Source organism: Argiope bruennichi, chromosome 3, assembly GCF_947563725.1.
Source record: "Argiope bruennichi chromosome 3, qqArgBrue1.1, whole genome shotgun sequence".
Classification (NCBI taxonomy): Eukaryota; Metazoa; Arthropoda; class Arachnida; order Araneae; family Araneidae; genus Argiope; species Argiope bruennichi.
This window is the reverse complement of record NC_079153.1, coordinates 20,313,057-20,337,539: the sequence shown is the minus strand read 5'-3', so window position 1 is coordinate 20,337,539 and position 24,483 is coordinate 20,313,057. Positions and strand designations below refer to the sequence as shown.

Genomic DNA, 24,483 nt, shown 5'->3' with positions numbered 1-24,483 from the left:
CCTAAGGCAACAGTTTCGTTTTATTTATAATCTGGCCGCTAAAGTTGAAATTTTCTGTGATGCTCATGTAATAAATCTCAATAAAATGGAACAGTTCGATCAAATAATGCCCTTGGATTATTCCGGAAATGAAGTTAGTGGTTACATTAAAGCGATGGTGAGAATAAAGTTCATTTATTTAATTATTATTTGTTACTTATTAGTAGGGATTGGCCGCTAAAAAGATAACTTAAGATTAATGTTTCAAAGAAATGTCATCGTCAGATTTTATGTCAAATTAAAATTCCAATCTCCAAAAACTTTACAGATAAAAGTATTTAATTTTCCCATTTGTAATTGATTAAATAACACTGCTGCTTCTTTCTGGTTACAGTAGTTGAATAATGCGATTACTTCAAAACATCAGAATTTTTATGGCAATAACCGAATTAGATAAAATCAACTATGTTTGAATGGAGATAATATTCTCTAAGAGAAATAAAAATAAAATTAATAATTCTTTAAGATTCTAATCTTTTAAATTCTTTTAGAGAAGGAATGAAAAAAAAAAAAAAAAAAAGGAAATTCACTTATTTCAGAGCTTCTATAATTCATTTAAAACATCGACTTCCATAATTTTTACATATGGACTATTATTCCTAAATAATTTACTTATATGTTGTTTATTGATGTATTTTTTTAGGTTCCTTTGATTTCTTGATTTTTTCTGCAATTTGGTTACATGAAAACATTTCAAAATAATCTTAAATGTTTTCATATTGCCAAGTAATAAAAAAAGTCAAATGAGCCTTCAGTATTTGAAAAACATTTATGAATAAAATGGAAATGTCTACTTTAGCAGCTACACAGCATAAGTCTGTTAATCCTTTAACTGCAGGAATTTTTATGTATGTATTTTATGAACCTCTTCTGCAATTAAAGGAATACACATTTAAAAATTTAAACTGATTACTCTGATTAAACTTTCTTAATAATAACAAAAAGAACAAATTTTAACAGAATACAGAAATAAGTTTAAAATTTTATTTGCAAGTATAATATTTGTTATTACTATTAAGTAAATAGTCAATTTCACATGAGACATTGAGGAAAAACTGACTGTTTCACTGTTATGTAAAACATTTTGACATACTACTCTCTATGAGATTAATATGTAATATAACTATTAATAATATATATGTGCATAAATATAGATCGAATCATATGCTTCCAATTGATATTTCCAAAATGGCAAAAAATTTTCTTGCCACCTTTTGGTCGCTGTTACAATTGATAAGTACTGAGCACTGAGCAGAATTAAAAGTTTTAATTAAGAAACAGTTTTTCAGTTTCATTTATCTGATAGGCATTAAACATACTATGAAAACTCTTGTTGTAATTTAAAATGCAAAATAGCTTATTTAAAAGGTAGAGGAAACCCTTACTTTATCCTTTACTATTCTTTGTTGAACTTTTTTAATAAGTTTGGTAGAGAATAAGAATAAAATAAAACATAATTAATACTCCTCTATTGTGCACACACGCACTATTTCACAAAAAAAAAAAAAAAAAAAAAAAAAAAACCTCTTAATTTTTTTATTTACATAACATGCATTTTCTGTTAACTTGAAATTTACATAAAAGCACTTTTATTCAAACAGCTATTGAATTTCAAGCTAACCAATACTGGTCGCAGATATTGTTGTGTATGATTCCAATTTAGTATTTTGCTTTCTTTACAAGTGGTGTTAAAGATATTATGCTGTGGCCATGATTTAGTCAGTGATTGATAAATGAATGAGGGAAAAAAAAATAAAAAAAAGGCAGTGGACTCCTTTGTTTATATAATTCATATAGTAGAAGGCAGAGATTCTTGAGTGGATATACATCTTTATACAGGATATACATCTTATAATAGTAATGGTTTGAGATGAAATATATATAATTAAAAAAAACCATACATGCTAATACCATCACCATGGCAGAACAGCAAACTAGACTATGTTGACCTAGTATTTTTTTAACTGATTTATATAGAATCATCTCTCTGAAAGCTAATGCGGTCAAAAAATTATTAAATACTTTTCAATTGAGTTTAGAAACTGATGCCTGGTACCACTATTCTTTATCAATTTTATGTACCTGATTCAAATAATCAGGTTGATACGGCATCATGCAACACTAATGGATACTCTAAATGTTGTATAGCTATATAGCAAACAAATTGAGAAAGTTCTTTTTGGTTATTGTTGCATAATGCTTTATAGAAACAGTTTTTTTAAGGAGAAAAAAAAATGCACTTTTTTTATTTATTATATGTAATTTTGTTTCAGAATGAAGAATTTTACATCCATTTAATTATTCAGGAAAATGTTTATCCAAAAAAAGTATCTTTGAAAGGATGTGAGAAATTGTACGAAGTATTAAAGCCTATACTTGATGGTCTTGAACAGGTTTGTAATAATTTATTTCTTGAAGAAATTCTTTTACTATATTTTCTAATAACGGATTTCCTTTAACTCTTTAAGTGCAAAGCGTACAATTATTTTTTGCAGTGATTTTAAGATTTAAATGGTGAATTTTTAAATTGTGTGAACTTAACATTTTTGTATTTAATCAAATCACTGAAACCTTAAAAAAATACTTTATCCATAGAATTTAAAGAATATATACTCTTGAGAATGGATTATCTGCTTTTGGATTTTAATATGAAAAAATGGAGAAAAAATAGATTCGGCCTTTAGGGGATTAATTTAAAAAATTAATTTTCAGGTAATGATTGATAATCAGATGGATTTTATTAACTATGCCGATAGTGAGTTGTTGTTATGTTATAAATATAAAAGTTATTCTGATTTACAAAAGAGAAATAATGTACCAATAATAATTCATTTTAGAATTTTCCATTTAGTTAGGAAGAACCGCCAATACTTTTAATAACAGGCTTACAATTTATATATTAATATTTAATTGTGTTATGTTTGGAATAATTTTATACCTTATGATTTTCTTTTAAAGAGTTTTCTGCTTGAGATTATTGTCAATAAGCTTTTGTAATTTTTTTTTAGAAAAGGAGAGGTATTAACTCAATAATTTTGTTCTTAAAAATACATCTAATAATATACATGTAAACATAATTTTTTAAGCAGAATCTAGGCTGGTGACAGAGAAAGCACTTTGAATTTTTATTTTAGGTTCATTCCATCCCGGGAGGCATGATTTATGTACAAGCAGAAGCAACAAGCACACCAACACAGAACGACATAAGAGCGAAATGAGGAAAAGCTAATGAAAAATATATCACCTTGATTATATTCTGTGAGATTTTGATAGGGATATCTTCACATGTGTCAAATTAAGTAAAGGAATTATAGGGATCTTTTAAAAGGAATTTGGCTGACATTTTTTAATCCTTTGACTCTAAGTTTGGGAACTTGTCGATGTCAGCAATTTTAGAACTCATGTTGAATTAATTAAATAAAAAAAAAGTGGAATTGGATCAGCGAGAACATTTTTGAATGAAGTTAATATGGGCTAAATTAAGCTAAAAATTAGGAAATCAATTAAGTTTAAATTAGATTTTAAAATATAATTACTTACACATATATATCTGTACATCTTTCAGAACTTGCATCATATAGACACCATTACGGAGATGCAGTATGAGATTCAAAATGCTTTGGTAAGATTTGAAAACTAATTAAAAAACTTTTTTTTTTTTTTTTTTTTTTTGAAATCTGTTTGCTTTCTTATTTTTTTATTGTTTAGGAACAACAAATACGTGCAAGAGGCCCAAATCAGTCCATTGATGGGCATGCAGAATACAAATATTTTTTTGAACAGTTACAGGAATGTGGATGGGATAAGTAAGGATTATTTTTTTTTCCTTCCAGATTTAAAAATATATTCACATTTCATGTATATTTAGTGATTTATTTATATTTATATTAAAATTTTGATAATCTTTGTTAGAGTTCATTTTATAAGTCCAGATTTTCATGAACTACAACTTAAGGCAGTTGATGATTCCGATAGAGAACATATTTTAAAAATATGGATACCAGATAAGGTAAGTGTATGCAGATGTAAACAGATTGTTTATAATATTGTTTTTTAATTTAATAAAAAAAGACAAGCACTGCTCACTTTTTATGTAAAAAAAAAAGTGGCTTAAAATTTAGTTCTGCCTTGTATAAGAAAAAGAAGAAAAAAAATGTCCTTTTTTTTGGGGGGGGGATGATAAGTATTTATGAGAAGCAAATGATTGAATTAGAAAAGGTATTAAATAGTAAAAAGGAAAAAAAATCTTATTCATAAAACTTACAGTTGCACTTTGTTTTGACCTGTTCCACTTGGTCAAGCATAAATAATCCAGGGAAGTGTTGCAGCCTATGCAGATCAAGGTGACTTTGAACCACCTAAGTGTAATGAGATTGAAGTCTGACATTTGCTTATATGGTGGAACTCCTCACAGGAAGTTGCCCACATTTATATTTTTCTTGTAAGGAAACCTCTAGTGGGCAGTCCATTTAAAGCAAACCATGCATTTAATATTTTGTATCATGTGAGTCAAAAGCTTAGCCTACATTCATAATTTTTTGACTAAAGTTCTTCAATCATATAATGTCTTAAACCTTTAAGGATACCGATGTAATAGTTTCTCTTTATTAAGCAAGTCGGTAGAAATTTTTTTACTTATCAAAATTCAAGGAATTACTCTACTTATAATAAAAGTGTGTGCATTGGTAAAATACTTGTATGTATGTTGGCATTTTGTATGCCAGCCTTTTGTATACCAGAGTTACCAAACTTTATATATATATATATATATATATATATATATATATTAGAGAAAATGGAAATGTTCACCTTGAAGCAATTTTCTTGGAATTAGAAATTAAGCTAAATTTAGGTATTTTCTGTTACAACTTCTTAAAATATTGAAGTTAAAAAATAGTTTTCATATGATTTAAAATTTAAAAATATATTTTTTCAATTATATATTAATTGGGTTTTTTTCTATTTTTAATTAATTTTTAAAGAATTATTTTGAGTGTATTTTGCAACACTACATTTGTTGACGAGAAACTCAAGTCGTCTTCATTTTTGCTTATTTCTAAACATATGTCTAAGTGTCTGTAATAAAAGATTCTAATCTTTTTTTTTTTTTTTTTTTTGCTGCAATGCTTTTTTGGTTCAGTTTGTTGCTTTTAGAACAGAATACCACAGAAATTAATGAAATATATGATTCAAAATTCTAGAGAGAACAGAATAAGCTCTATATTATTTACATTTAATTTTTGAAGTTCTTTCACTATTTCCAAGAATTTAATTTCAGTTAACTTTATTTATGTTTTTCTTTCCACATGGAATGTATATTATATATGATGTTGAACAAACATTTTAAAAATGTTTTCTGTACTTAGATGGATTTTTTTTTTCTTCTTACAATCCTTGAATATGCTCTTATAACTATCAAAATTGGATTAATAAAGAAAGCAGTAATGGAAATTAGTATTTTATGTGAATATCTTCTTATTGATACAAAATTTAGTTTTGCAAAAATAGGATCTGCAGCAGAGTTTAAAAAATTCAATGTTCAGAATGAATGTATTAATGCTTCTTGTATATAAATGTTATTTTGTATCATAAATTCACAGGTATGGATATACTGCTTTTGAATTTTTTGAAGTAACAGTCTTGAGAGTGCTTGAGTTATATTCAGCTGTACATAAAATATCATGATATTTGAAGTAATTAATTGTAGATTTTCTTATCAATTAATTGTATTTTATAAATATATGGGATTTTCATATGCTGTTTAATCAGTGTGTTTTATGTTTAACATATTATCTTTATTCCTTCAAGTTTCCAAATGAAGAACCTAAATATGAAAGTGATCTACCACAAGAATTTCAGTATAGATGGCTACCGGTAAGTCTCCCACTCTCCTACATTATAAATATATTTTTTTTTTCTAAAATTATTTCCAAAACTGACATGTTTTTAAATTAATGAATACTGCTTTTTAAAATTGTATTTCAACTTTTTTTTTTGCTCTGAAATAATTAATATTTATGACATTTGGCCAGTAACAAATAGAATTTTTAAATTAGTTATATTTTTCAATATTTATTTATATTGATCCATTGAATGCAAAGATTTCTCAGTTAAAAAATTAGAAAATTGTGCAAATATATGTTCCGAATGTATTGTAACTGTACTGTTCTACTCATTAGTTACTTCGTCTGTTATGTTTGCATTTCTGATAATTTTTTAAAGTTTTTTAGTAGATATCCATATTTTAAATTAGGAGTAAATTATTTTGCAAATGTAGTAATGGTCAAAGTGTGGGAATTTTGGAAAATCTTTCAGAAAAAGTACATTCTAAAGATTTAATGAGTCATAAAAGCATTAATACTTACATTAATATCTTTAAGTTTCACATCATTTTAACAATAATTTAACCAAGAACATAATGTATTAAATATGTTTTTTCTTTTTTAAATTCTTATTTTAAGTTAAATCTAATTAACCAAGAAAAAAAAGCTGCTCACTTTCCTTAAATTGATAGGACATTTTTTTTTCATTTGAATATAGCCAATTAGTATTAATATTTAGACAGCCATTAAGGTGGTATCTTATTATCAGTAATAATCAGCAATTAACGCCATGTTTAAAACTGAGAGAAGGTCATTTTTCCATGTTTTTTTCAATGACTATTGTAATTATCATTTTTCTTTTTTATTCTTCCATTATGTGAGTTATGTATACTTATTAAATAAATAGCATAAAATTGTTCACTGTTGACCCAAAAAATGATGTGAAATTTGAATATTGCATGAACAAGGCTTTAGTCGTAATGAAATTAAAAAGAATATTTGTAGAAATCTAACTAAAGGCAATATTTCTACATTTTTTAATAAATATAAGAAAACTCAATTGCTAGAAAACATGACAAAAGCAGGAAAAAGTGCTGAGTATCAAATGAGGATAGAATAAGCAAAGAACTCTGTCTACATAATAGAAAAAAATTTGGGGGAGTATATTTTTTGAGAGTATAATAGAACTTTTTTTTTATGAGCAATGCTAGGTTGAGTAGGAGGACTATTTGATGTAGATTGCAGGAATCATAAAAAGTGCATTCCTTGATTTATATTTTTAATGTGAAGTGCTTGTCAAACGAAATAATATTTCCCACAGCAATCCATGTAAATTAAGACGGTGTGCTTCCTTCTGAGGAAAAAAAAGGTACTCAAGCAAATTTATAATAATATAATTTATTTTTTATAATGCGTGTTTTTTACATGAAAATTCCCTGATGACATTTGTCTTTGGCTTCAAAATTTAAGACACTGCATTAAATGAATTTGTATCACACATAGTATACTGCCTTGGTGATACTCCTTAACATATGATGCAATAATTTCCCATGCTTTCAGCATCTCCCCTTACTTCAATGAATGATTGTTGTTCTGTAACATCTATTATTTTCTTTTTCTACTGACCAAATCATTCCTGCAGATTTTTGCTGTGACACAGAACACAGCTCCATAAGTTCTTTGCTAATTCTGGCTACGTTCTTTCAACAGCTCACCAGTCCCATTGTTATTCATCTCTAATGCTATAATTTTGACAGAAACAAAATTTCATTGATTAAGACTGCACAGGCATGTGCTCAAACTCCTCGAAACATGAACTGTGTATGAGGCTGTGAACATAACTGCATTTTTCAGTTATGTTCACAGGCTTTAAAAAAAATTACCATGTTGTCACTACATTATAATTGTAAATGTACGTAACATTTTGCATTCAGTCTGTTTTTCTTTGTGTATATGTAAATATAATAGTTCAGAAACAATATGGGCAAGATGAAAAAAATTTTGTCTTAATAAAAGCATTATTATTTATATGACACTTTTGTAGGAATTTGTCAGTGGTAAGAGCTGGTTTCTTGTTGTTGTTGTTGTGTGCATGTATATGTGGAAGTATTTAATCTGTTTATTGTTTCTTGAACAATTTTTTCTTATAGTAAGCATAAGCATTGCTGTAGCAAAAAAATACAATTTCTTTTTTATTCAGAAATTCATAAAATTTAGTTCTCTAAAATATCAATTCCATAAAATACATTTTAAGATGTCTTATAAATGAAAATTTATAAGAAATTTCTTTAAAATTTTCAGGTGTCAATTTTTTTAAGAGGTTTAAATAAATTTTTATTTCATTTGAGATAAGAGTTAATGCCTAATAATCAGTTTCATGACTATTGAAGTTATTCTTGGAATTATTTGAAGAATAATTTCAGTGTTTACCGAGAATTTATGTTTGCAAGTTTCTATTTGAGTGCCAAAAGTGTAACCCCTCAATTTCTCTGCATATTTCAACAATATAATATTTATTGGACATGGCTTTATCGTATAATGAAGAGAATCAGGGATGCAATATAGAACAATACTTCTTTTCTTTGAATATTTTGGTCCAAAATTTGTCTCAGATTTATATATAGAAATATAAATAGAAAATGATATAGATTTCATTGCAATATTGATTTTGTAAGAGAAACGCCTTTTAAAACTGAAAAAAAAAAGTATAATTGATTTTCTCAACTCTAGCTTTAATCAGATATTATTATTATGAATTTTATCTTCTTTATCAAAGGAGGTAGATAAATTTTATTATATTTTTTTTTATTAATAAATATGTGTTCCTAAATTTCTACACCCTACTAAATTTTGTTTGTTTCTTTATTACACTTAGAAATGGTCATTTTAATAAATTACATGCAATGATCTTTTCTCAAAAATGATATAGATCTAAAATAATGCAGCCAGAATCATCTGAGTTAAGGTGAAATTATGAGATAAATTAATGTAATAGATATGAAACTTCATGAACTTTCATTTTCTTAACATAGGGCGACACTTTGCTCAATATGTTCATAGTATTTCAAGAAACTTTAAATATGTATGCTGAATTCTGGAATATTATGGATGAATTAGATAAAAATACTTGGATTTTAGAGCCAGAAGTCACCTCAAGAAAAGATTGTAAACGGAGAATAGCTTTGGGTATGTTCAATTTCCTTGAAGTTCAATATTCATTTATTATCCTGTTTTATTTTCTACTAGAATGCACTGTTGAGTATAATAATTAAAAAGATAATTATTATGCCTCAGACAATATGAAAATGCTCATCTTAGAGATAATAATCAGTTAATTATGTGTTTGCTTTTATTTATATGCTGTGCATTTATAAATTTAATTTATAGAAAGATTTGCTTTGTAGTTTCTCCACCTATTAGGCAGAAAATTATTATCATTTTTTTCAAACATAAAAATTAAATTATTATTTTCCTTTCAGAATCATTGTTGAAACTTGGGCCTTCCTCTTCTATTATCTCATATTTGTCCACCATACTAGTTTTGCTTAGATTATGTTTATATGCAGTAAAATGTCAGAGAAGTATTTAATATTTACTATAAAAAACAACAAAACAAAAGTACAAAATAAAGTTTAATGAATTGCATAAAATTAACTAGAATACTGTTTATATATAAAAATCTTTACTTATATTTTGAATTCATCTTGATATCTGTGAGATAATTATATTGTGGGTTTCTTTAATTGTTACCCAAACATTTCCTTTATTATGTAGAGGATTGGGATGTGTGAGGATAGAACCTGGGATCTTGTGGTTTACAGCCCAGCAACATGACCACAATACAAAAGCAATTGCTCGGGTAGCGTAGCTGTTAACTGGCTTATAAGCTTTCGCCACAGACTCTCCCGCCAGTGAGTCGGAGGTGAGACGAACGATATGGCTGTTGAGTGGTGATGTATTAGCTGTTGATTCTAATGCGCCTGTACTCATTTGAGTAGCACCAAGCATTATGGCGAGCATGTGTGGTTGTTGATGCTGTTGCTGCATAAAGTGAATCTGACGACTTGGGATTACTGCAGCCTTTTTTTGTGTGTTGCTGCATAAAGTGAGTCTGACAACTTTGTGTTGCTGTGTCAAGTGAATCTGACGACTTTGGTTTGCTGTGGGTAGATGGTGCCACAACAGCTGTGCGAAGATTGAAGGTTCATTGTCTGAGGTTACCAATATAGAGGATTGAGATGTGCGAGGATAGAACCTGGGACCTTGTGGTTTGCAGCCCAGTAACATGACCACAATACAAAAGCAATTGCTCGGGTAGTGTAGCTGTTAACTGGCTTATAAGTGTTCACCACGATTAGTACTGCAATCACAATCTTGCAATTTTTAAAAATCTAATTTAATAAAATCCTTTTTTTTCTGAATTATTATTATAGTGCTCCATTTATTTTGCTATTCAAATGTATGCTTATAATTTTAAAAGCATTTTTCTACTAAAGAAGTTATGAAAATTTTATGAATAAAAAAAGATGGCCCTTGTGTAAAAGTTAAAGGAACCTTTATCTTAATTATTCTACTTGAGTTAAGATGCATGAATGCTTCATGGATAAATGTTTTCTTTATTCAATAATTATATTTTGATTTGATTGATAGATTGTTCATCTGTCTGTTATTAAATTTTAATAATAGTTTTATTGAGTAATCATTTTTAAGTAATAATTGTGATTTTTTTTTAATGATTGAATTTTGATTAATTTTCCAGCTTCTGGGGTTTCTTTGCTTCTGGTGATTAATCCTCTGATGCCAACTTCTATTCCAACTTGCCATTACCTCGGACCTGAAAGAAGTATTTATATAAGCTTTCATAATCTTATGTCTCCCTTAATTTTTTTAATATAATAATATTTATAGTTTTGCATACTATCTGTAAATTATAATATGAGTGACGTGACATATATGATGAGGAAAGCATTAAAAATACTCTATAAGTCAGATATAGATCTTTGAATCCAGCTTACCCCAAATATGGCATGCAATTACTTACAATTACTTATTGGTTAATAGGTGTTCATTAAGAAGGAGTTCTTCTGAGTTTTAATTATATATTTTTTATTCAAGTATTAGCATTTTATCTACATAACTTTAGCATAATATTAAACAAAAGCAGCTTTTGCATTACTTTGAAATGATGAAAAATTTTGTTTCCTCTAATTGTTTTCTTTAATTGTAATAAGTTTAAAATAATTTTAATTTTATTTTGCAAGAATATTTCATGATTTCAATTATTGCATTTATACTGAGTTGCAGTGTGATAATATTAATACATTTTTTTATGTGCATTGCATCTCTGCTAAATAATTAAGAACAAATTTAAAAAAAAAAAAAAAAAAAAAAAAAAAAACTAAGGATATACTGAGTGTGTTGTGATTTTCTAATGAACTGCCTCGTTTTAAATATAATATATATTTTTTTAAATCTACACAAACACAGCTACACTACAAAATTTACAAACACGCATAGACAATTAGGTTAAAAAAAACAGTATGGTGGAGGGATTCCACCGTTTCCAACTGAAAGCATTCGGTGTTAGCGCAAGAGTTGTGCATAGGGAAAAAGTCGACCTCAGGATGCAGGTCTCCCGTTCAAGTACTTGTCTACTGTAAAACGCAACGAGGGGGGCGCTCTCTGCTCGAGGGGAAAAAGAGTTATTACAAGGATAAATTAACCAATCCTAACACATTGAACAAATTATGCTTTGAATGAAAAATTATAATTTATTTTAAATTTTGTGTTGATTTAATACAAAAATGTTCATTTCAGGCTTTGAATCTTTATGTATTTGTTTATTTCAGTTGTTGAACCAATGAGGTCAAAATTCAACAAGAATATTCACTTGTGGTAAGTTTTTACTTCCTTTACATAAAGTATTGAAAGAAGGTTATGTGAAATTATGAGTGAAATTAAGCGATGAAAGTGAAGTAAAAATAAATAAGTTAAATATATTTGATCTCAAGATTTTGATGAATTCTCTTGTTTTAGAGTACTTAAATATGAGAACACATTTTTGGGACTTTGTCTATTTCTCTATAAACATATCTTTAAAAAAATTAAATTAAATTTTAATTAAAAAAACAGTTAAAATTTTGTTTCTGGTCTTTACATCAAAGTTTCACATCCATATTAAATTTTAGGTCTAATTGATTGACAAACAGGTTAATTATTTTTTCCTTACATATGTGAACACAATAGATTATTAATCATCATTTTGATCTTAAGAATAATCTAATAAGTTGTTTTTATCATTATTCAACTCATCATGCTTAAGATTCACTTTAAACATTTAAATACTTAAATTTTTTAATATCTCAAGCTCTGTTCTTATAATTTTTGTTCATTTGATTGTTCAATTAATCATATTTCTCTTATTTCTCAATGTTTGGCTCTATTCTTTATTTTATGAAGTTTAGTTTTTGTTCCAAGCCTATGTCATGTCTGATTTTAATTTTCATCTATCAGTTTAATTTCGGTTCTAAAATTATAGATAGTAGTTTTGAATTATTTTTATATATCACATTTTTAAAAATGTAGATAAAATTTTTACTGTATATTGAATCTTAAAAAATATTATGTGATTTTAAAATTATTAATTTATGCATTATTAATATTGTTGTTTTATTCCATGATAAATTTTAAACTAGGAGTGAATTTGATTCAGTATTAGCAAACCTTCAGCAAATTTTGGAGCTAGAGTTTCCATCACCAACAACTTCTGTTAAAGAAGTAGGTACAAGTTTTATTTATTTTCTATTGCTATTTCTACTTTAAAATATCATTTCTAAAAGAATGTACATTATATTTTATTATTAATTCCCCTTCCCTTGTTATTGATAAATATTTTACAAACTGTTAAACATTTTATATAAATGAGTATTACTATAATTGATCTTCAATTGTTGAAAAATTCTCCCTTTGTATGAATTTTTTATCTATATTATGTTTTTAAGCCAATTTGATATGTGTATAGAAATGGTATTGCATTTATAAAATTTTAATCATCTCTTAATGATTTAACTTTAGTTTAAATTTTAAATTGTTTGAACTTTTTAAATGCTAATACTATACTAAGTACTAAATAAATTACTTCTGATATGCAATACTAAATTTTTAAAAATTTTCGTCTTTTAATTTTTTTTATATTGAAAAAGAGATTTTTCATACTTTCAGGAGTTTTGTATGGAATGTGGAATCTGTTATTCATATTTGTTAGGTGAAGCAATCCCAGAAATGACATGTGACAATCCAAATTGTAATCAGCCATTTCATCATGCATGTATATATGAAGTTAGTACTTCCATTTTTTTCATTTCATTTTTGTAGAAATGCATTTTTTTCTCCTTATTTTTTTTAACTAAATTTTTCAATTTAGTTCAAAGTTTAATTGCTCTTGAAAATTTCCTAGATTAAAATCATTTATAGTGAGAGTACTTGGAAACATGTTTTAATATAATTTACACAGACAATTTGTTACATTTCTGAGATATTTCATCTATTTATGCAACATAAACTATTATTTACTGCTTTTGATCATATATATATTAATTACTTTTGCCTGTTATTATTTATAATAACAAATTAATCATATTATCCATAACATGTATACAATTTAATATAGTTAATTTAATATTTTTAGTTTGAGGTTATTAATAATACAAATTTTTCCTCTGATACTTTAAGTTTTTTATCCAACTAGTGTTGAAATATCACTATGAATTCAAATTCATTTTAATTAATTACAAGTTAAAGCTGAAAATGTCTTTTAATTCTGATTCATTTTTGAAGTTTAAATAATCTGTACCTCATATTCATCATGTATGTTGACATGCATTCAATTCAAAAAATGTAAAAATGTTACCTTAAAACAAATGAAAATGGAAGATGTATAGTATTTTTTTTATTTAGATTACTGATTTTTATTTTACTTTATATTCAAAACATATATAATATTTATTTAGTAAAATTATAATTTTTAAAATTATAAAAATTTATTCATAATCATTATTACTTTCTTAAAATTACTGACTTTTTGTGTATTATTTTTTTTATTTATTTTGTTATGCTTATATGTTATATACATTTATATTTTAAAATTATCATTTTCTTTTGTTATTTTCATTTTTAAGATTCTTTTGCTTTATAAGGATTTTAAGATGAATTAAATTTCAATTAATGAAATTTCTCTGTAAATATTATTGTTTTAGATTAGATTGATGATTTATTTCAAATAACTTATTTGTTAAAAGAATATATATAATATTATGTCCATCATTTTTTTTTCACTCTTAGTATTGGAACATTTATGAGAATTTGTATATTATGAGAATTATTATTTGTGCATTATGAGAATTTGTAAAATTTTATCAATTTTGCTGCTGTAATCATGTTAAAATTGTTTAAACTAATCTGATACTTCTGTTTAAGAAAGTCATGAAAGTATGGACTTTACAGGCAATTTAATAAATAGATGAAAATAACATTCATTTAGGAACATTAATTTCTAATATGACCATCAGAGAAAGTTTTATTATTGAATTAGGCATTTAATTATGCTTGTTTTCTTCCTCTTCTAAGATGAAACAGCAATAATAATCTTTCTTTCTCTGCCCCCCCCTTTTTTTTTTAGTTTAAAACACTTTAGAATCAAAAATTTCTATTGAATAACTAGCATGGAAGCATTTTGGTAAAACAATTTAGCTATCAAATTGCAATTTTGTAAACTCAAGGCCATTGTGGATAATGAGCACACTGAAAACAAGTTCTTGATTATTTATAATTATAAAGTAATAGCTTTTAGGAACAATAATATCCCTTTTCTGGAAGAAATAATAAACATAATTGGAAATAATTTTTTTGGATTTTCCCCCTATCTCTTTATTAACTAATTCACAAAGCTTCACAGTTCCCAGATGACTGAAATTGTATTCTACATAATTAATGCATAATTAAAGGTGACAAATCACCTTTATTATGGACATTCTGTAATTACTAATTTTATGAAAGTTTAAATACAAAGATAATTTTTAGTTTCATAATGACATACTTGTAAAAATGAAGTTATTAAAGTATAACTATTTTTTCCAGTGCGTAATTTGTTAGTCTTTATATTGTTTTTTGCTTTTCCTCTTATTACTTAATGAAGCTATGTAGTGAAACTAATTTTCTAGTTTGTTTAATTCATCTTATTTTATTACAAGTAAAGACATGATTATCATTAAAATGCTTTTTTCTAGTTGACATGTTTAATTTACTCATCAATTTTATTTTTATAATAATTTTATGCCATCTTTGCTTCTGATTTGGAATATTTATTTTGATATTTATAATATCATATGAACTTATTATTTGGTAAACCTATTTTTCAATTTAACACTGATTTATTTTTTAATGATAATTGAAATCCGAACCATATTTTGAACTCATCTGAATTGCATTTATTTTAATTTTATATAGTATTTAAGAATGCTGCCAGATGTGCGAAGTAGTTTTAATAAGCTGTTTGGTCAGTGTCCATATTGCAGTCAGGTAATGTTCTTTTGTGTTTGATTGCATAAATTCTTGTTAAACATTTTTGCTTTATAAAAAAGATATATAATTAGACAAAAATGCAAAAAAAAAAAAAAAAAAAAAAAATGAGAAACATTTTTCAGATTTTAAATAAACAAATTTTAAAATGTAACCCTCTCCATATTTATTTATTCATTGTTATAATACTGATGCTGCACAGTTAGATAACATCTCACTAATGGCTAGTCCCCCCCCCACCCTCTTCTTCAAAATATGATAGAATTTTTATTACAGATGCCTTGGATATCCCTTTTTTTTGGGGGGGGGAGGGGTCTGAATAGAGCTTAGAAATGTTTCTTACTTATGTGACTGGTATAATTTTATTTAAAACTAAATATTACATATCTAAGTAGGATGTTACTTATCTATTAAATAATACGAAATTCTGCTATTTTAAATTAAATTTAATCATGTTCAAAATAAAAAAATAATTTACACATGACCAAAATCATTAAGTTTATATTGTGCAAAACATTTAGAACATCTTTATTTTGTTTATCCATAGAAATGTTAGTGAAATATTTCCTATGTATTATTGTTTTCTTATACTTTTTTCTAAATTATTTCTTGTCTTTATATAACAATTAAGGCTCTCAATTTACCACCAATAAAATAAATTATGTAATAAAATAATTATTATATAATGGATTCACCAGCTATTTCGCAAAGGCAGATCGTTCAAAATAATATTTTTAAAAAATGTATATTGTAATACATTTTTGGGGGAAAATAGTTTTTAAAAAAGTACATAAGGATAATCTTGTAAGGTAAATATTTTGATTGCCCTGATAGTGAAAACATAGGAGGGCAAACTGTTTTTTGAGAAGAAATGCTTTTTCTACTAATGATTCATTACACAATTCTTTTGCCTCACTTTGGGAGGCCAATTATTGAAGTATGAAGGATGCGTATTGAAGATTTTTCAGTGTGATGTCAATAAATTGTCAAATTTATATGTAATTGAAAATTTGACAAAATTCCTTATAAGATTCAGTCTTGGAGACTCCTCATAAGACCATTGGAGAGCTTTAAGCATTAAAAAAATGTTGAGAAGCTCATATGTTCATTTTCCATAGATTTTATGAGCATTGCTTAACACTATATCCTATATAATACCAATAGGCATAGACATCATTCTCTTTTACAAGTATTAATTTAAACATTATTGTTTAAATAAAAATGTACATTTTATGTATAATGTATTTGTTAAAAATGTATATAAAAAATATCAGTTATTTATATGATTTTATTGAAAATACTTAATTTGGGTTCTATTTAAATTTTAAAAGAATTATCACTCGCTATTGCAGAAATGTATTTTTAGAAAACATATAAGATAATTCTAATTATTACGAATGTCAAATGAATGTAATATATTTTAATCATTAAATTTGAATTATCATATTTTTAATCTGTTTTCCTTTCTTTCTTTTGCAGCCTTTATGGTGTACAATAATTTGAAATTTGCTTTATCCTTATTTCATAGATTTATATGTACAAGATGATTCAAAAATCCATAAACATACTTAAAAGGGTAGATATGCAAAAATAATTCATTTTTAAAAACTTGGAAGTTTCAAACACAAAGGTTGATCATAAAAGAGAGTTACCTGTCAGTGAATGAAATTTTAATGAAAGGAAGGGATGCAGCAGATAAAATGTACAATATTTGATGAATGTAAATTCACAACTGCACAGTTGCATGAATGTCTATTTGTAAAGCTTCTAATAACTTCTTTTAGTACTTATTTTAAATCTGCCAAAGATTTATTGTGTTCAGCTTGCCTTATTATCTGTCATGCTGTTTACAATTTGTAGTTTTGTTTTTCATGCCTCTGGGTTGTTGTACTATTATGAATTTGTATTTCATTAAACTTAAATTCTACTGTTTATTTTGTTTATTCTTTTCCTCTGGCTTAATTCACTAACAAAGAGCTCTTGCAGCAGTTATATTTCCTGTTTATGATCTGTCTTCTATTGTAAAGCTTTTTTCTAATGCTTGATCTACCTTTTTAAGTTTGTTTAAGGACTTTTAAATCATTTTATATATGTAAGTATATATGTATATATATTTATATAAACAATTGTAAAAACTGTAAATAAAAGTTATTTATTTATCATATTTGATTAATTATTTTCTTATTTATAAATTGTTTTTTTAACAGGTGGTGCTTTACTTTACTTTTTACAGAATTGTTTCTCTGTCTATTTTATTCACATAAGATAAAATGGATAGACAGCTGTTAATAACAGCTATTATATCATGTGATATAATTTGATAATCCAGGAATGTCAGCAAGTGTTTAAGGTGCAGTGTTAGAATTACGAAACCAGTCCTTAAACAGCTCTTAAATAGCTTTTTAATGAGACATCAATAGTAAAATCATTTTTAAGAACAGTGGCGGCCTCATGCACACTATTACTAAATCCCACGTCATTTCTTCCCTCATGGTATTCTTGTAATATTATTTTAATTTTGAACAGACATTAGCCCCTAATTATTATTAAAAACAGGATTTTCTAAAATTGATAATATCCAGAAAAACGTAATTAGATTCCCCCCCCCTCCCGTTTCTTATCAAGAATATTAATGGAAAACTCAAAATTTTTTTTGTAAATAAGATATATCTCTTTTTAATAGAAATTTATAAATGCAATAGCCTTTTCCAAAATATTTTCACTTTTTAAATTTTTTAATGAAATAGGGTGGAAAAATATTAATTCTGAAGAATTAATGCTTATTTAGTTAATATAATGAGACAAGAGCAATGTTCTATATGCCTATTTAATCAAAACATCTCAGTTGAAGACCTTCCTAAACAATGAGCCATTAGTATTTTTAGTAATCCAGCATTACTATATCATTTCATTAGGTATTAAAAATTAAATCTATTTTCAACTCGTGAAACTCATTTTGCTCAAGCTTTTTCAAAACTTTCCACAGTTCCTTATTAACTTCTTCATAATTCGTTAGATACAACTGAACAGTCTTTAACAAAAAGTAATGTGGTGTCTAGGACCGCTTCTTTATTTTATTTATTTATTTTTCATAAGATAATGTATACAGGTTTGGTATACTGTCTGTAATGATGAAAAAAATCACTCAAAATGTTCTGAATAAGACTGTTGGACCTTGATAAGGAATGATCAAATAAGGAATGTAGTTATTTCTTGGATAGTAAGTGCTTGCTAAAGGAGAAATTTTTAAAAAATCTTTATTAGATCTTTAACTAAATAGCGATTGGTATTTTTACATTTTGTCTCCCATTTTGTGTTATAAGTAATGTGCATTATTTATAAGCTTATTATTACATAAGAGCAATTTCAAATCTCTTTGATATTTCAAAAAAAGAAATGGAGGGGGGGGGGGCTTTTTTTAATACCCATTTTATGTTTGTATATTTTTTTCTCAAATTTAAATAATTTTTTCAAAAATTTTTAAAGTTTATTTCTATACTATACAATATTTTCTTCATTTTTCCAGTAAATGTGCTTATATATACGAGCGTTGCGACTGTAATTAAATTTGGTCAAAATTGGATAGAAATTTACAAATCTGGTGTAAGGACCATACATCAGATTTCGTTCGTCTAACTCAAAGCGTTTTTGAGTTATCTTTGTCACAGACCGACATTTTCCAAAAAATGTGTTTTTCAAATGCAGGGAGATCTAAAACGTTGACTTTCGCCCAAAATTTCGAGTTTGAATTTTTTTGACAATTATAATATTTTCTGTATATTTCATATGCGAGAAAGTAACTAGACAAATGGAAAATTATTCGTTATGTGGTTGACACTACAGTTTTAGATTTGAATTAAATTTAATGCAAAGGAAAGAGCTAAAAATGCGTATTCGATCATTAGCAATCGTGGTTTGAAATGTGGCACAATACATGCCGAATTTAGGGGAATACACTTTCCAACCCCTAAAAAAACAAGAGCAAAAATTAAAGAACCCCACAAACATTTAGTTTTGGGTGTGCTCATCTTTTATTAAAATGTATAAGCTCCCAAAATCTCAAATTATTTTTTTGGGGATATCCACAATTAAATAAGAATTTGACATCAACAAGCTGCCAAATATTTACGAGAATCGAATTGCAGAAATGCTGACATCATTCTCTATGTAGAGGGTATCAAATATTTCCAATGGTCTGAGACGATGTCGGAAATCTGTGAAATGCTGACCATTGAGGGACACTGAGTATCTGTCTGCCTCTACACGGATGACCAGATCGAAACTAACACCCGGTTGGAATGGGAAGTGACTGATGTAGGTCTCTTCTGAGGCCCAGACGCCGCTGGATCGAGTATTCCTCACGACGGATCTGTTGAAGAACCGAGGATCGAAGTGGAAAGCCACGTCAGGGGGTGGATATTGAGCTGCTCCCTTCTGCAAGTTGATGGTGAACCTGCGGAGAAAGAATATACAAGGGAATGTAATTTTCTGGTTGTTGTTTATATTAAAAATAATGAGAAAAGCCAAAGAACTTGTGTCGTAGTCACAACAGGAGGTTGTGGTGTCCTGATGGTAAGGTCTCGGCTTCGGAACCGGAGGGTTTGAAGTTCGTGGCCCGATTCCGCCGAAGAACTGCCGTGTAAGTGGGACTAGTGCACGTTAAATCTGTCGAGGCCAAACGTCCTCCCGCTGATGTGGTGTGGAAGTTTGGAGAGCCGGTGCCAGTTCAGGTGTCGTCCTCGTCATCTGACCGCAGTTCAAAATTACGAAGTCCGACCCAAAATAGCCCTAGTGTTGCTTTAAAAATGGGACGTTAATATTGTCACGTAGAACTATAGTATAGAGTTTAATGGCACACACAAGAGGTAGAGCTAAACCGATTTATTAACTGAACACAGAACTGAGAGAATACAGTAACTGACAAATCTTCTGCTTTTATACAAGCAGAGAAAGTTCCAGAATACTCTTCTGGAGACAGTAAGAAAAATCCAGAACACTTGTCTGGTTAACTAAAGAAATGTCCAGTATCTTCTGGAACATTAGTAACCTTTTAGCTGCCACGATCCTGATTTGGGGATTTTTGGAATTTTACGTACTCCATTTGGCACACCTGACAGTTTAATTTCATGCAGTATAAATCAATCAATATTATGTGTAGCAGAAACAATATTCGGTGCTCCGTTTCTTTACAACAAGTGAACGAATTTGAAATTCGTCAGCAAGTTAAACGGAACAGAATTGTCATATTTGGCACAAATTTTTGATTTGGTTTTTATATTATTGCCAAGCAGATACTTTAGTATAGAATTCAATGATACACACACGAAGCATAGCTAAACTAATTTATTAATTGAACACAGAACTGAGAATACAGTAACTGACAAATCTTCTGCTTTTATATAAGCAGAGAAAGTTCCAGAATACTCTTCTGGAGACAGTAAGAAAAATCCAGAACACTTGTCTGGTTAACTAAAGAAATGTCCAGTATCTTCTGGAACATGAAATAAAGGAAAACATAAAATCGAGGAATTAAGTATTTACATATACTATTAATCGCATTGTCACTAGCGGGATTCGAACCCAGGTCTCTTGATCATGAGACCAGTGCCATGACCATTCGGCCATGGGTATTCGACTGTCTTTCTTCAATGCGGCAATATAACTAAACTTAAACTAAACCTAGTCCCAACTACTGGCTCGTTTTCATAACGTTCATGTCTCCTAAAATTGCCAATATTGGTCGATTGTATACTATTATTACCTCATTTTCGTGAACGATCTAAAAAGCACTACTTTATTGTGCTTTCTCTAAGAGAGAAGGGGGGGGGGGGACGCGACAGACTTACTTATAATCAGTCACTCTACCGATTTCGCAAATATTTTTTTTATAGAAGCTGATATCCCTAAACATATATGCCTTTCGTCATCCTTTATTTTTGAGAGATGCTTTAAGAACACTACTTCACTATATATTCTCTATGGGGGGGGGAGGGGGCTAAAGGGCTTGATTGAGTTTCTTAACCACAACAACTGTATCGATTTTGTTAATTTTTATGTTCGTTTCAGTGCCCTAGCAAGTCACTAATGGCTGCCTACTCCTCCCCATACTTGCAATTTCGATAGATATTACAAATTGCAGCTTTGATAAAATCCGTAGCCTCAGCAAATGCTCTGATTGTTTTTGTTGTTTTTTAATTAACTTTTGATTTACTTGTACTTCTGCGTTATTCTCTTCGTGTGCTATATGAGAAATGAACTTACTTGTGAGGATTTAGAGAAGGTCGACCAGTAATGTAAATCGTCAATCCGGGATATAAACCACCATAAATAGGATATGCATATGGTATATTCTAAAAAATATATGTAAAAGTAATCAATAATAAAAAAATTTCTAAAAACATATCTTTTTTTTTTTTAATATTGTAAAAATAATTTTTTTTCATTTTAATTATTTTTTTTATTGTTTATTTCTTGAACATAATTCATATGTACAGGATTGCTATAAAATAACTTTCTCTGTTTGGAAATATCTGCAGCTAAAACTAACGAACGGAATGAGAGTAAATTTCATATACAGATTTTGGAAAGTACGGAGAAATAAATTCCATAAAAATATTTAGTAATTAGAATCACTGGAGCTGTTTTAATAGAAACGGACCACAAGGAAAAGATTAAAAAATGGATTATAAAACATTTCATTTATGTTAGAATGATATAAAATATATGTACAGAAATAAAGGGCATAGAATATGAAACTTGCAGAAAGTAAGTTTTTGCTATCAGCATTAAGATCCTACGTGTGGCATATGCAATGCATTGACTTTCCCTGCGTAAAAAGATATTGCATCAGTACTTTTTTTTTTTTTTTTTTTTTTTTTTTACGCAATATATTTTTTATGACCTTTTTTCATATGAAATTTGGTTCCATTTGGTTCGTTCGTTAGTTTTATTTACAGATGGGAATACAGAAGCTTTCCCATCTGTATTTTCAAATAGGAAATATGTTCCAAAAGGGTTCCATATAGGGATGTTGTTTTATTATAACTCTATATGCAAGCATTTATTTCGTAATGTATATAAATAATATGGAATATGAAAATCAGATTTTCTCATTTGCTTCTATCAGATAGTGCTATTCTTATGGAATTAAAATTAGCAGATTATTTATTTAAGTTCTAAAGATATTAAAATAGTATATTGACTTCTAAAGTACACAAAATTTGAAAATTCTAATACATAAGAAAGCAAATGTAAAATCTATTATTAAATTCTATTTTTACTAACATGAAGCAAATAAAGTAAAATAAAAGTATGTGAAAAAGAAAAGAAAGTATGTAAATCATTCAGTTTGGAATGAATAGTAATATTTGGATGTGCGTCAACTGCAACTACAATTGCTGTTGCTTAAAGTTATTTATTGCCGCTGCAGTTACATTGCTATTGTTTTTTTAAATTTCTTCTCAAAAATTAATTTGAGGTACAAAAACATTATTTTTTAATAGCAATATTTTTTAAGCAAACTTAAATGTCAGAATATATGCATTTTTTTTCTTTTTCAAATGTTTTATACTTTACCAAAGAAAATGAACTGAATAATTTTGTAAATTTATTCGAAAATTAAGCAACGAAAAGCGTTTGCTAAATTTTAGATTTTATGAGGAAAAAACAAATAACAAAGTCCGAATGTTGGTAAGGTCTTTTTTCTAGCATAAAATGTAAAATTATATGCAATCAAAACAAGAAAGTAAATAGTGAAATTTTATATATGCTTTTAAAATGAGAAACCGTTGACAGAGCCAGAAAATATTAATAATCTAATGGTGACTAGCCAAATAAATTATAGAAAAACCGTTTCATCTTAAATTTTTGTGCATTTGGCAGTCACACTTTATGAATTCATCAAATACATAAAAACATATCTTACTGGATTGTACACAGGTGGCAAACTCGGTCGTGCCGGTGTAATCTGAAAAATAAACGATTCAGTAAAAGTTCATTTAAGCAATTAACTAATAATCATAATTTTGAAATTATTACCATTAATAAATGGTAAAAATATAAACGAGTTTTAGTATTTTGTGTTGCGATTCTTCTTTTTGAAGCAATAAAAGTACTGTGTGGAGTAAGTTGAATAAACAGTATCGCGAACGATGAGAATTACAAATTCACTCTTTGAGGGCTTTTGCATTCGGACAAAGAATAAGTATTTGAGGCGGGGATAACCTGGTTGGTAGAGCGTCGGATTCGCGTCCATTAGGTTGCGAGTTCGAACCCCGCCGGCCGAAGATTCCCCGCGTGCTTGGTGGCTGACGCGCGTTAAATCTGTCGTGGTCACAAAGTCCTCCATGTCGAAAGTAATACCACTGGGGGTACTGGATCAGGGGTGATCGTTCTCTGGTTCAGGTCTAAATTACGATCTGTGAATGAAGTCCGCAACGTAAAAAGGGTTGTGACGTGTGTGTAGCTAAGTCGTTCTCTTGGCCCTAGATGGCGCTACTATAGAAACAAGAGGCACTCCCTCCCCCCAGGCCTAAATCACGACCCCCGTTAGAGAAGGCCGGAAAACTTACGTCACAGAAAGTAATGACGTAGCTCCGAGAGGTTACACGAGTGGGTGCGAATTGGGGGACCGAGGGAGGAATTTCACCCTCTTCAAGTTTACTGATAAGAAACGAACTCTTTTCCACCCACGCCATGTTTTAGCCAGTGGCCCTCCTGTGTTTGAGTAGACAGGAAGCGCCATTTCTTACTTGCAAAAAAAATCATTTGGATTACTAAAAATAAGGAATAGAAATGCCTTTGATCTGTTGTGTTCCAAACTGTAATGGGAATTACAGGAATGGCCCAAGAGTAAGTGTTTTTGCCTTTCCTAAAAATGAAGAGCTTAAAAAGAAGTGGTTAAGTGCCATACATCGTGAAGGATTTTATCCGACGCAGCATAGTAGGGTAAGCTTATTTAATTATTTTAAACTAATGCTTAACGTTTCTAAATGAAAAATCATTTATTCTCACATTAGAAATTTAACAGTAATACAGCTCAGTAATA

The 24,483-nt window shown here is 28.1% G+C and overlaps 2 protein-coding genes across 3 annotated transcripts; one reads left to right on the top strand and one right to left on the bottom strand.

The window, feature by feature from the left end:
- Positions 1-36: 36 nt before the first annotated feature.
- Positions 37-17,498, top strand: LOC129963682 (E3 ubiquitin-protein ligase FANCL-like). 2 transcript variants are annotated; one of them, XM_056078182.1, is made up of 13 exons: positions 37-157; positions 2,313-2,432; positions 3,605-3,661; positions 3,748-3,845; positions 3,952-4,048; positions 5,848-5,913; positions 8,894-9,047; positions 10,621-10,704; positions 11,711-11,756; positions 12,557-12,638; positions 13,083-13,199; positions 15,366-15,437; positions 16,917-17,498. In XM_056078182.1, the coding sequence occupies exons 1-13, from the start codon at positions 86-88 to the stop codon at positions 16,938-16,940; spliced, it is 1,089 nt and encodes a 362-aa protein (XP_055934157.1). In that variant the 5' UTR covers positions 37-85; the 3' UTR covers positions 16,941-17,498. The 2 variants fall into 2 exon arrangements, with proteins under 2 accessions (XP_055934157.1, XP_055934159.1); XM_056078184.1 differs by lacking the exon at positions 3,605-3,661.
- Positions 17,499-18,141: 643 nt separating this feature from the next.
- Positions 18,142-24,133, bottom strand: LOC129962772 (galectin-4-like). Its single transcript, XM_056076767.1, has 4 exons — positions 24,008-24,133; positions 23,362-23,403; positions 21,699-21,787; positions 18,142-19,890 (listed from the first exon to the last, which is right to left on the bottom strand). Exons 1-4 carry the CDS (start codon positions 24,131-24,133, stop codon positions 19,563-19,565), a joined length of 585 nt encoding a protein of 194 aa, XP_055932742.1. The 3' UTR covers positions 18,142-19,562.
- Positions 24,134-24,483: the final 350 nt, after the last annotated feature.

What these genes read in the sequence shown, in the direction of transcription:
- LOC129962772 (XM_056076767.1), bottom strand. Translation starts at nt 24,133, where the DNA reads ATGGCGTGGGTGGAAAAGAGTTCGTTTCTTATCAGTAAACTTGAAGAG. An exon ending in TGCCACCTGTGTACAATCCA is followed by an intron (nt 21,788 to 23,361) that starts GTAAGATATGTT and finishes TATATTTTTTAG; the next exon opens with AATATACCATATGCATATCC. An exon ending in CCTTCTCTAAATCCTCACAA is followed by an intron (nt 19,891 to 21,698) that starts GTAAGTTCATTT and finishes CTTTCTCCGCAG; the next exon opens with GTTCACCATCAACTTGCAGA.
- LOC129963682 (XM_056078182.1), top strand. Translation starts at nt 86, where the DNA reads ATGGAACAGTTCGATCAAATAATGCCCTTGGATTATTCCGGAAATGAA. An exon ending in CAGGAATGTGGATGGGATAA is followed by an intron (nt 3,846 to 3,951) that starts GTAAGGATTATT and finishes AATCTTTGTTAG; the next exon opens with AGTTCATTTTATAAGTCCAG. An exon ending in CAACAACTTCTGTTAAAGAA is followed by an intron (nt 12,639 to 13,082) that starts GTAGGTACAAGT and finishes TCATACTTTCAG; the next exon opens with GAGTTTTGTATGGAATGTGG.